The following is an 11,943-nucleotide window of genomic DNA, read 5'->3' as shown; positions in this document are numbered from 1 at the left end:
TAGTTTGCTTTTTTTTTTCTTCTAAATTATAACGAAGTTTAATCTTAAAATCTAAAAATCAACTGCATTTTAAGTGCCTTGTTCCTACTTGATTTGTATTTTTATTGGGTTTGTTAAAATATTTACCATATAGTTGACTTATAAGGGTTTTTAATTTGAATTTGGTTTTTAAGAACAGAGTTAAACTTTTTGCCAGAACTTAAAAGTTATCATCAACTGCTTCCTTATTCTAAAAATTATTTTTAAATATTATTTTCACTTATATCTGATTAAGCATGGAAACTTGTTACATTTGATGTAAAGTAAAACAGGAGTACATAATTTTAAGAATTTAGCTATTTTTATAACATTGTCTTTGCAGTTATTTAATAAAATCATAATTAAATTGCAAATTCAAGATGCAGTTGCTGGCAGTCACTTCCTGACGGCTGTCACCAACATGCAGCCAGTTCAGGGTCACAGGCTGCAGCATCATGCTTGCACATTTTAAGATTGCGCAGGTTACTTGTTTATGCAAAGTCACCCGGGCTGGTGTGCGATTACTGGCCACCCAGGAGCTCAGAAAAAGGTCCAAGTTACCCTGGAAAGTGAGAGCACTGTATAGGGGGGAGTGACTCTGGGTATCTGTTATGTGCCTTAGAACAATAAGGCTTCTTCTCTAAATAATGGCTGCACTTTACCGCCACAACTCACCGAATATTAATTTTCCTTTCAGTTCTGTGCTTAAAGTACTATAATATTTTTAAAATAACTTCATGCAACAGCAAATTAACATTTTATTGACAGGCATTTTAATTAGTTGCAGCTGAACTGAACTAGTTCATTCAGTGTGTAAATTCCTCACAGCTTATGACCAGAGCGTCTTCTGCAGCGATGAGCCATCGAGATTATAGGAGTCCCTCCTGTCTGGGACAACAGTTAGCTGGTTGGGTCAGTTACTCGGCCACCTGAGCTGCAAGTTCAGTCACAGACAAATGAGTGGAAGAACTTGTTGAGTAACATACTGTACATGCTGTGCAGACATTTGAAGGCCAATCATTTATTTGGGATTTGTAACTGCATAGTTGCATGTCAACCTTATTTGTAAACACGTTGATCTAAAGTTATTTTAGACTTTGTGAGATGACAAAGTCTAATGTGTTACTTATGGGAGTAGAAACAGTGGCTGATAGTTCCCACAGTCACCACAAATGACAAAGAGGCACAAACATGACAACAGTTGAACATTTTTTTCGGTCTGATGCTCATTCTCATCAACATAAAAAAAACAGTAGCAGTGATGACAAATTAAGTAGGTTGGTTTTGCAGTAATCTGCAGGAACTGCACCAGCTGAAAAAATAATAAACTTTGAGAAATATTATGCATGGCACTCTATACCGCTTGCGAAAACTGATCAGGATGCTCTTTAATTATTTAGTCCCAATTCTTTTCTTGTGTTACAAATCTACCTAAATTACTGCTTTTGTGCAGACAACTGGCCAGTCTTCACTGTCAAACACATACAGTCAAAAAAATATATATTATAGACAGACAGATAGCGATTAGGACAAAAGCAGATTTGATACGAAGACCATTTATGTCTTTAAAAGTCCTTAAAAAGACATTAAAATTCTTGAATCCTTAAAAAAATTTTTAAATGCTTATTGTCACAAAATGTTTGTGACAAAGGGTTGAAATGTGCTGTACATTTCAGAGGGTGTTCTCCATCACCTTTGTTTTCTCCCCATAGAGTTTGATTTGCAGAGCGAAGACGCTTCTCTGGTGTTTCGTAAGCTCCTCCTCTAAATTGGTCATCCAGGCATTGATACATTTAGGTAAAATTTCAATGGAAATAGCTACTACAGGTCAGTTTTTTTTGTCTCAGATCTCTGGTCTAGCAGTGAAACCCTGGGGTTCATGTGGGGTCAGAGGTCAGCAGACCCTGCTACTTCTGACCCGCTTCTCATCGCTTTTGGATCACACTTGGCGAGGTGAAATAAAAGCCTGCAAAGAAACGGAAGGATTTCGTTGTTGGACTTGCTTCAGGATTAAGGTAAGTTTTCCCACTTGCTACATCTTTAAATGTCGTTCAAAATGCATGCAACTTTAGTTTGCTTTCTTACGCCTGCTTTGACACGAGTGACAACTTGCAGGAGGTACGTTGCGAGAGTAAAAAGCTCAAAGCAAACGCTGAGAGGGAGACTGTGTAAGAGAGGCATTCTGTGGTAGGAGCAGGAGTGCGAACTGTAACTTGTGTGTTGGTTAATGTAACCCTTGACCTCTGGAGGGGTCTGCCTGATCCCGGCGGCTGACACCGGGGTGTGAGATCAGGGGACGTGACGGGAGGAGGGCGCCTCTCGGAGGCGTTGGACAAAGAAACAGTGTGAGAACCTGGTTTTCACTGTTTGCTGTTAGGCTGGTAATTGCGAACTGTTTTTTCTTTAATGTGGGTGTGTGTTTCACACGAGAGGCCGGCTGGTTTTCCTGGAACTGATTTTCAGGACTGTGAAAAATTATTCTTGCCTCTTCCTCCTTTCCTCATTTTGTCGCATTACACAACAATGCCAGTGTACTTTACTGGAATTTTATGTCATATAGACCAACACAATGGTGAATAATTGTGAAGTTGAAGAAAAATAAATGGTTTTCAATTTTATTAATGCGTGAAAATCTGAAAAGTGTGCTGTGTTGGATATATTTTCCAGCTTTGCACATCTAGAGATTGACATTTTTGTCAAATTTTCTTTGTAAAATACATCAAGCTCAGTCACATGGAGAACATTGGTAGCAATTCATTTCCAAGTCTTAACACAGATTTGCAATTGGATTTAGATCTGAACTTTTTTGGTCTGGCTTCTCAGACTTCATGTTTAAAGGTCCATATTGTTTGAGATTTATTTAAGGTCAAATGTCTGCTAGTGAGCAAATCACTTTTATTTAATCTGTTTGCAATTTGCAAACAGAACAACTTCAGATTTTGCCTACAAATGTTTGTTTTTGACCTAAAGCCACTTTAATTGTTGACAGTAGAGAGGAACTAGCACAATTTTTTTGCCCTAACTGGATCAGCAAGGGACTTTCAATTGAAATAAGATGCACCAATTATATAAATTAACACTGGGTAAATAAAATATGGTAAGTTTTTTTGTCATTTGGCCTTAAAGTATGTTATTTTTTGCTTCAGAAATGTTTAATTTCTGTTTGGGATAATGTACTATATTGAATCCTTGTAGCGGTTTGATGTTTTTCATAAAACAAAGTAAGAAGTAAAATAGAGGTTCTTTAAGTAACACGTTTTATATTGTAGGCACTTTTAAAACTTGTCTTATGTTTACAAAGATTGTTCAAAGCTTATGAAATTACTTTAAACTTTTCCACATCTTTCTCCCTGACCTGTTTGATGAGTTGCTTGTTGTCCATGATGCTGCTTGTTCATTAAATGTTCTTTAACAAACTTCACCAAACAGCTGGATTTATAATGACTTTAAATAGTTTATTGTTACTAAATATGTGACCTCTGACAATGCAATCCGATTGGTTACACCTGATTTTAGTTGCAGGTATAGGGGGTCAGATTAAAATTTATTTTATTTGTAAAAAAAAAAAAAAAAAAAAGAAGAAAAGAAATCCTTGTATTATTTCCCTTCCACCTAGTCACGAGTGGCCATGGGCCATGTGTTGGTCATAAAATATTCCAATAAAATGCAACAAAAAACGTTTAAGAGGTGTGAATACTTTTCCAAGTTAAGGCAAGATTCAAAGTTGTGCGTCTTTAAATCCCACTGTGACCATCTGAACTGTCATCTTTGTACCAAAGGAGTTGGTGCAGAAAAGACGAAAAACAGATGAGGGGGGATTGAATTTACCAGAGGGGAATCTTTTTTGTGTATGTCTAGAGTGGGAGCCTCTTCTGCACCTCACAGCATGAATTTGGCCCGGGCTTTGGCCTTGTCTCGCCTGCGCAGCAGGGTGCTTTCCTGACCGGGCCGCCCAGGGGAGGGGTACCTGCAGCCGCCTCCGATACTGGCCAGGAGGGAGAGCCTGGTGGGCGGGATGGGACGAAGCTGGAATGGAAAGAGGCTCGGTGGTTCCAGGAACTGACATGTGCTGGAGTTATGAAATCTTCAGGTAGAACACAGTAACGTAGCTCTAAAAGAAAATATTTGATCTTGCGTTTCCCAGCGGCCAGCAGAGGAAGACGCTGCTTTAAGTCTCAGGGTGAAATCAAAAGCTTCTGTTCCAGGGGAGGACGAAAGTTATTATTGGAGCAGGTCGGCTGGCGCTGGCAACGTATGAACCAAGAACAACACCAAGTTTATGGATCAGGCGGTCTCCTCACTGAGACAATATTTTCCATCCATTTTGTTTGGTTGACCAAACATCATGTATTCAAAGTTTATCAAACACTCAGTCATCCCTGCAGACCTGAAGGGAGTTTAATCACATGATATATGGAGTTCTGCCCAAAAACCTGTCCTGTGTGCAGACTCAGAGAAATTAAACCACTCTGTGTGCTTTAATATCTGCAAAGTATGATTTTTGGAAGCATTTCACCTTTACATGAGGTGGAAGCCTCCATCTTCTGTCATTGTGGTATGACCTAAAGGTCCAAGAATCACAAGGTTTTACTTGGAAGCTCGTGATTTCAAATGAAGTTGGCTCTTCGTCTGCGAGAAATTCCATCCAAATGGACAAATGTGCTGTGCAAGTTTCAGCTGTCTGCTAAAGGTGAATGGATTTTGCATTAACTTCACAACAGAAGCGCCCCCTGTGGTGTGCCTGCACATAGCTGTGGAGAATATGAATGCATCTGGAACGTTATGTTCAGAGGTAACCGGACTGAGTAACTGGAAACACATGGCACACTGGAATAACGGCCTCTGTAGCTTCTCCTGGTGCCATGATTCGCCTTGTAACGCTCTTATTCAAATGCAAGTGCAACAAATATACATGCATGACATTAATGATCTATTTGACCTGTCAAGTTCTTCACTTTGATTCATTTTGAAATCAAAAATACAAATGTGTTTGAATTTATTGTGCGTTTTTTCCTAGTCTATACAAAATTGAATATTTATAGTTTACATATTAACTTAAACCACATTTAGTAGCCATCAAAAAGGTCTGCAACACAAATTTTGCCCAGATACTTGTAAATAAATATAAAAATGTCAGAGGTTTAATAATTGCTTACTTTATCCATTTAAAGCCCAGTTATATGTGTTTTGGACATGACTGTCTTATTGAAGCTTCAGCCATTTGTGGATTTAAGGTGAGGTTAAAGAACTTGTAGGTAATTCTCCATTTTTCATCAATTTTGATGGAATAACCGATCTTTTGAGAATTAAAATTTAAAAAGGTAACAAGACCCTAATAAAGATGGCTTGACTATAATTCTATCATGAGTCTTAGACAAAATCCTCAATAAACTCAATCTTATTCACTCAATTCTTGTTTTAAAAAGTCATTTTAGTTCTTACTTGTATAATTATCTCACTGTAGAAAAAACATATGATCCAATCCAACATTAAATGTCCCAAAATTATTGTGATTTTCATGTTTCTGATAAACGTATGTAAACTTTAGACAAAACTCCTGGAAGCTGTTTAATGTCAACACACACCTAAACCCTACTAGTAGGTCGAAATGTTTATTCTCAGTCACTTCTTTTGGATTAGTAAAGAAAAATTCAGGCTATTTAAAGCCCAGACATTATGATTAGTTGTTTATATCACTTTTTCCTTCCAAATACTGCAAATATGTAGATTTGAACAACACCTTTACCCTAATTACTATTTAAAAATGAGCAGTATTCAGATTATTTTAAAAGAATTATGTAATGAACTTTTTTTGGTGTGAAGTTTTCTTCTAATATTTAGTTTAGAGCTACAATAAAAGATACAGTTTTTCATCAAAACCTTTTAGTAAATGTCTTCCATTAAGTTTAGCAAATATATAACGGCATAGGACAAATTTTTCTCTTTTTTTTTTTGTCTGACTCAAAGTTTTATAGGTACATTTTTGGGGAGTCGATTAATTATCTTGTGTGTTTTTTCTATCCTAAAAGTTCTCAGAGGTATGCAGCAGTCCAGTGTGGGAGACAGATATGAGTCGTAAATATATCAAACCAGCAAACATCTCATCCCACGGTCAATTTCTTAAACCCCAAGACATCTCCTCCCAGACACCATCCGTCCAAACATTTAGCGCATCTGACTGTGCAAGTGCGACGCCACTATCCCATTTGTTCTAGCATCCCCCCCTCATCCTTTCTGCTTGCTGTCAAACAACAGTATTTGCTCATCTGTGTCAAAGAGCAGCAGGATCTGCAGTGCAGCCTTTGAGTCAGACAGACAGATTTGGGTTTTGTCCTTACAGGAAAAGTAAAAAAAAACACAGGGCAACTAAAAAACAAACTTTCCATTTTTCTCTTTTTCTTCTGTAATGGAAGAAACTATGATGGATAGCCTTGACCATTCTTTTGGTTACCTTTTGTGCCATGGTGTATTGTTTGCTAGAGATCCAAAATTAGAAAATAACTTCTGCATTAAAGAGGAAATGACTGTATGAAATATAGAGAGCAAATCCTTTATTCAGGAATATATGCAACAATAAAAACCTAATTTAGCATTAATAGCAGGAAAGGCCATGCAGCACATTGTGTAATTAATGACAATAAGTACATTTTTACCCAAACCCAAACATGCAGGTCAAGATTACAGAAAATTTGTTTTTTAAAAGATATGTCAAAGGTCAGAAGCAGAAAACAAAAACCCTGCAGACATGCTCAAACATAATTTATTATGTCAACAAACAATGTCTCAGAAAAATATCCCCTTGAATTCCTGGCCAGACACAACCAGTTGTCTAAAAACAAACATTTTCATTGAGTTTTTTCTAAAAACAAGCAGAAATGTGTCAGAGGGTTCACTGGAAATGCAACACATTCGCAACATATGATATCTGGTCTGCAGTCTTAAAATTATTGTTTTTATTTGTATAATAAACCAGTCGACTCCATTTCTTTGTACATGTAATTTCTGTAGATACTAATTATTGCTATGTTAAATACTGAACAAATTAAAAAATATATAAGCAATTCCATCCACTGAGATAAATTTGTGCCTTTCAACAATATTCACACCTTGAACTTTTTCACATTTTTTCTCGTTAAAATCACAAACGTCTGTGTGTCTTGTTTGAACTTTTTGTTATTGACCAACACAAATTTGTGCATAATTGTGAAGTGGAAGGAAAATGGTGCATGACTCTCAAAATGTCTTGCAAATAAAACTCTAAAAGTTGTAGTCTTTATATTTGTTCAGCCCCTTTCACTCCAATAATCTGAAATAAAATTCATTGCAACCAACTGCCTTTTGAAATCTTTAGTGAACAGAGCCCAACAGTTTGTGGCTTTTTCTTAATCTAAATCCATCTGTTCTGTGAAGTCATTGGACAATAAACAGCATCAAGGCGACCAAGAAACACAGCAGAGTCAACGTTGTAAACTTTATCCCTGAGCTCTGATCATCACGCTGTTCAATCCATCTTCTGAGAACGGAAATGCCACAGATGCAAACCTACCAGGGAAAGACCGTCCACCTAAACAGAGAATCAGAGCTTTATTTAGACTCTATGCGCGGCGTAAAAAGCAATGTATCCACCATTTAAATGGCAGTGGCAGTGTAATGCTGTGGGACCGGGAAGTTGGTCAGAGTCTTTGGGAAGACGGATGGAGCTAAATACAGGGTAGAGAACCTGTTAGAGGTGGCAAAAGATTTCAGTTAGTGTTGAATGTTCACCTTCAAGCAGGACAATGACAATTAAAAATGTTTAGATCAGAGCATGTTGAAATCTTGGAATGGATTAGACCTAAATCTTATTGAAAATTGTTAGCAAGCATTAAAAATGATTGAAAACTTTCAGTCTCTACAATGCATAGGCTCTGAATTCAAATGAATGGCACACTTTCCTTCTTGTTCACAATTAAGCCCTATTTTGTGTTGATTTTTCACACAACTTCCCATAACATACATTGACGTCTGTGGTTCTGCAAAGAAAGTGGAAAAGTTACTTTTGTAAGGCGATGTATCATTTAATTTTTTTTAGAATTTTTGAGAAACATTTCCATCTTTCTCAGGTAAAATTCAACATAAACTATTTTCTCTGATAAAGCAAACATTGTCCTTTCATAAAGTTTTCGTACAAAGTGCTATCATTTGTTCAACATCCTCATTGCTTCCATCTTTGGTAGCCAATTCTGGAACTTCTGAAGCATCCTTATGCCTTTTTAGAACTGCACATTAGTGCACTCCACCTTTCTCAAATTAAACAAAATGTGTGTCAAACTTTGGGCAGCAAACTCTTTTTTTTTGTGGTGTTATCATTTTAAAGATATTAATGAAAGTTTTCAGAGGTCAATAAGCCCCCACACATCTACAAAATCAAACAAATTTGATGTCAATCAACTGCCTCAAAAATGTGCTACAAACAGTAAAATTGATTGAGACCAAATTAGTTTTATTTTGTAAATGTGGGGAGCTGTTTGACCTTTGATGACCTCTGGAAACATTTATAAATATCTTTAAAATTATAGCGAAACAAATTAAGAATTTTGCTGCAAAACATTTGACACCAATGTAGTTTGATCTGAAGACAGTGGAGGGTCAACTCCTCTCAGGAGGTTGGTGAGGATGTGACATCACTGCAGGGGGCTGCCCTTGCGGCAGAGCTGATTGGCTGATGCGAGCACCTGCCTGTTTGGTTTCCGCTTCCCAGTCAGTAACGTGTAGAAGAAAGGATTGACACAGGAGTTTCCATAAGTGAGTCCTGTTAGGATGCGGTTCACCGTCACCTGGGTCCCCACCGGTAATGTCCGAAGCATGTCGGGCTGGTAGAGGGGGAGCAGCTGCCAGATCCAGAAGGGGAGGAAACAGGCCCAAAAGGCCAGGACGATACCCAGGATGAGGAGCAGAACTTTGGGTTTTGGTGCTCGGGGAGTGCTCGCCGCGCCGGTTCCGTTCGCCCAGGCTGGCTGGGTCTGTGAAACCCAGTAGAGCCGGCCCAGAGTTGCGTAAAGTCCTCCGATGGCCAGCCCAGGGCCGAGGATGCTGGTGCAGAAAAGCACGCTCAGATACGCCTTGGAGCTCTGCTCATCCCACGCCGGGACGCACAGTTGTCCCTCGCCGTCCTCCCCGTCCTCCAGGTGCAAGGTGATCATCATGGGCAGGCTAAGAGCCACCGCCAGACCCCATGCCAGGGTGACCCGCAGCAGGTTGGAGGAGCTGGAAGAGGAGGTGCGCAGGGGATGGGCTACTGCTCTGTAGCGATCCATGCTCATGGCGGTGAGGGTGAAGATGGAGGCGTGCATAGTGAGGAGGTCCAGACTCAGTAGGAGGCGGCAGCCCAGCTCCCCGAAGGCCCATCCGGATGCCAGGCTGTCGTACACGATGAAGGGAGCTGTGAAAAGGTAGAGCAGGTCGGCAAGCGCCAGGCTCAGCACCTGGAGGTGAAGAGAGGTGGAAGAGGGCGAGGAGGAGGGGGAGGAAGGAGAGGCAGAGTTCGCAAGACAGGAAGGGACGGGTATTTTTGTTAGGCAGCAGGCCAGTCCAGCTCCACGTCTTCTCCTAACTCTGCTGCGCCTCAGAAGGAGAATCAAAGTGTAAAGGTTTCCTGTGATGCCCAGCAGGGAGAGGAGTGAGAGGAGGGAGCAGAAGAGAGCGGTGGAGGCAAAGCTGGGCGATGGAGAGATAGAGGGAGAGGAGGAGGGTGCTGAGAGGTTCTGGATGGGAGTGAGGGTGTAGAGAGCTGTGGGAGCTAAAGACGGATCCATTATGCTAAAAGGTTAGCAGGTTAGGGGGAATCGTCAGACTGCTGTGTAGGAGAGGAAGAAAGACAAATAGGTGATGTGGTGCAAATCAAAATATAAAAGCAGATGTAGAGAAGAACATGACATGAGTTATTTTCTGTAGATTCTAAAGAAATTAAGAGTGCCTATATTGTATTGTGTTTTTTATGGTACAGCCACACACTTCAAGGTATTTTAATTTGATTTTATAAGGTAGATTAATTCAAAATCATGCTTAATTGTGAAATGGAGGATAAAGTAATTAATTTTCAAAATTTTTTATGAATACAAATCAGAGTCCTACTCAGTCCATCACCTGGTCATAGAAAGAGTATAAAGCACAAGTACAAACCATCAAGAACATGGCTGTCCACCTAGACCAGGGGTCTGCAACTTTTACAATCCAAAGATTCATTTTCACCCTCTATCCAGTGACATAGAACCTGTTTAGATCCACAAATGCGGCATCTGTTCGAAAAATAAATATCTATCATAAATAATTAGTCATTTTTAAATAACCATTGATTTATTTCTATTTTTAGATTTTGAAATATCCTGTTTATCCTGTTTAAAAGTTCCTGTTTAAACTTTTGCATAAACAGAATAGATACATTTTCTGTGGAATATATTTGTGGAAAATTGTACCAGTGTTTCCAAATTAAAAAATAAGTGATCTAAAAATAATAAATTATATATATACATATATATATTTGAGCACTTGTGACAGTCACCACATGGATGTTGTGAACAATGTTCCAGCAAACCCTGTTTCTGTCTGCTTCAGTTTCATTTACCCCCATTCAAATTCTGACAGTAGACAATGTGAAGAATGTCACATAAACATGATTAAATTAAAATGTCAGCAAATCCAGGATGGTTTATGTTCCAGCAGAAACCTGCTCTGGTTGGCACAGCCACCACGGTTTTATTGTTACACGGGGAGTCTGCGTTGGCCGGGCTTTTTAAAGGGGGGGCGTGGGGTCTTCAATTCAAGACGGTAAATCTGCACGGAAAACCTCCCCCTGTAGGTCAACAGTTGGGCAGCAATTAGGTGAAACAGTGCCGGAACATGAAAGACAGCCGATCTTATTAGCAAGCAGGTTATAAATGGCCAAGGTTTTGTTTGGATTTCTTGTGCTCCTTTTGCGCACCGGTGGTTTGGATGGGGACCGGTGCGTGTAAATTTGCCGAGTCATAACGCAGCAGGACTCAAGCCTGATGCTGCGCTCTGTTGAGAAAAAAATTAAACACTCATTTTGAGAGAGGAGAGCAGCATGTTCGCTTCAAAACACACAGTTCTGTGCAGAGATGTCTTCATGACACCAAAATGAGGCTGACAGACTCGGCCTGTGACCCGGGCGGCTACTGCCTGCCGCTGCGCTTCCTGCGGCTCCCTTTACATGACTAATTACATACATAATACACCGCGTTACATCTCTGTGTTTTATATTTTACTATGAACATTTTAATAATCCAAAAGAATTCACTAGTTAAATTAAACTCTCGCATTTTAAACAACGCTGTTGGAAAAATAATGCTGGTTGCATTATGTTTAATAGCGTGAAGACCATACTAAATAATGTATTTTATTGACTTTAGTTGTAGTAAAATGCCATTTTGAATATATTTGTGGGAGAAAAACCTACATTTTCCAATACTCTAACTGAAATACATTTACATTAAACACATTTTATGACATTTAAGTAATTTTCAACTTACTTTCTGAGATGTAAAATCCTGGACGTCACAAAATAATGTTCCTGGGTTGAAACCACTCAGTTCCCATCCTGAAATCTCCTCATTTTGGTTCGTTCAGATGAGGAGGATTGGTATTTAATATTTAAAGCTGGGCTTCATGTGAAGTTTGGGGTGTGCGGTTCAGTCCTCAGCGCTGCTCTCTGTCAGTCCTCAGTTTCTGAGTTGTCTGAGTCAGTCCGAGGATCCAGTGTGAGTCACACAAAGGGGGTGGGATGAGAAATCAAGGGGGCTTCTCCTGCATCCAGACTCCATGTTTATATTAGGCACGGCAAAGCCCCCAACTGAGTGAACTAAACGTGAGAACATATTTAATTCAATACAGAGTTTTACTTAATTATTCCTAAGCCTGTGATTGAAA

The 11,943-nt window shown here is 39.3% G+C and overlaps 1 protein-coding gene across 1 annotated transcript; it reads right to left on the bottom strand.

Moving 5' to 3' along the window:
• Positions 1-6,549: 6,549 nt before the first annotated feature.
• On the bottom strand, positions 6,550-11,726 carry uts2r3 (urotensin-2 receptor 3). The gene is made up of 2 exons (XM_032555883.1): positions 11,547-11,726; positions 6,550-9,853 (listed from the first exon to the last, which is right to left on the bottom strand). Exon 2 carries the CDS (start codon positions 9,810-9,812, stop codon positions 8,682-8,684), a length of 1,131 nt encoding a protein of 376 aa, XP_032411774.1. The 5' UTR covers positions 9,813-9,853; positions 11,547-11,726; the 3' UTR covers positions 6,550-8,681.
• Positions 11,727-11,943: the final 217 nt, after the last annotated feature.

The sequence above is a fragment of the Xiphophorus hellerii genome, chromosome 3 (genome assembly GCF_003331165.1).
Source record: "Xiphophorus hellerii strain 12219 chromosome 3, Xiphophorus_hellerii-4.1, whole genome shotgun sequence".
NCBI classification, from domain to species: Eukaryota; Metazoa; Chordata; class Actinopteri; order Cyprinodontiformes; family Poeciliidae; genus Xiphophorus; species Xiphophorus hellerii.
Note: the sequence above shows the minus strand (reverse complement) of the source record. Positions and strands in the feature narration are given on the sequence as shown.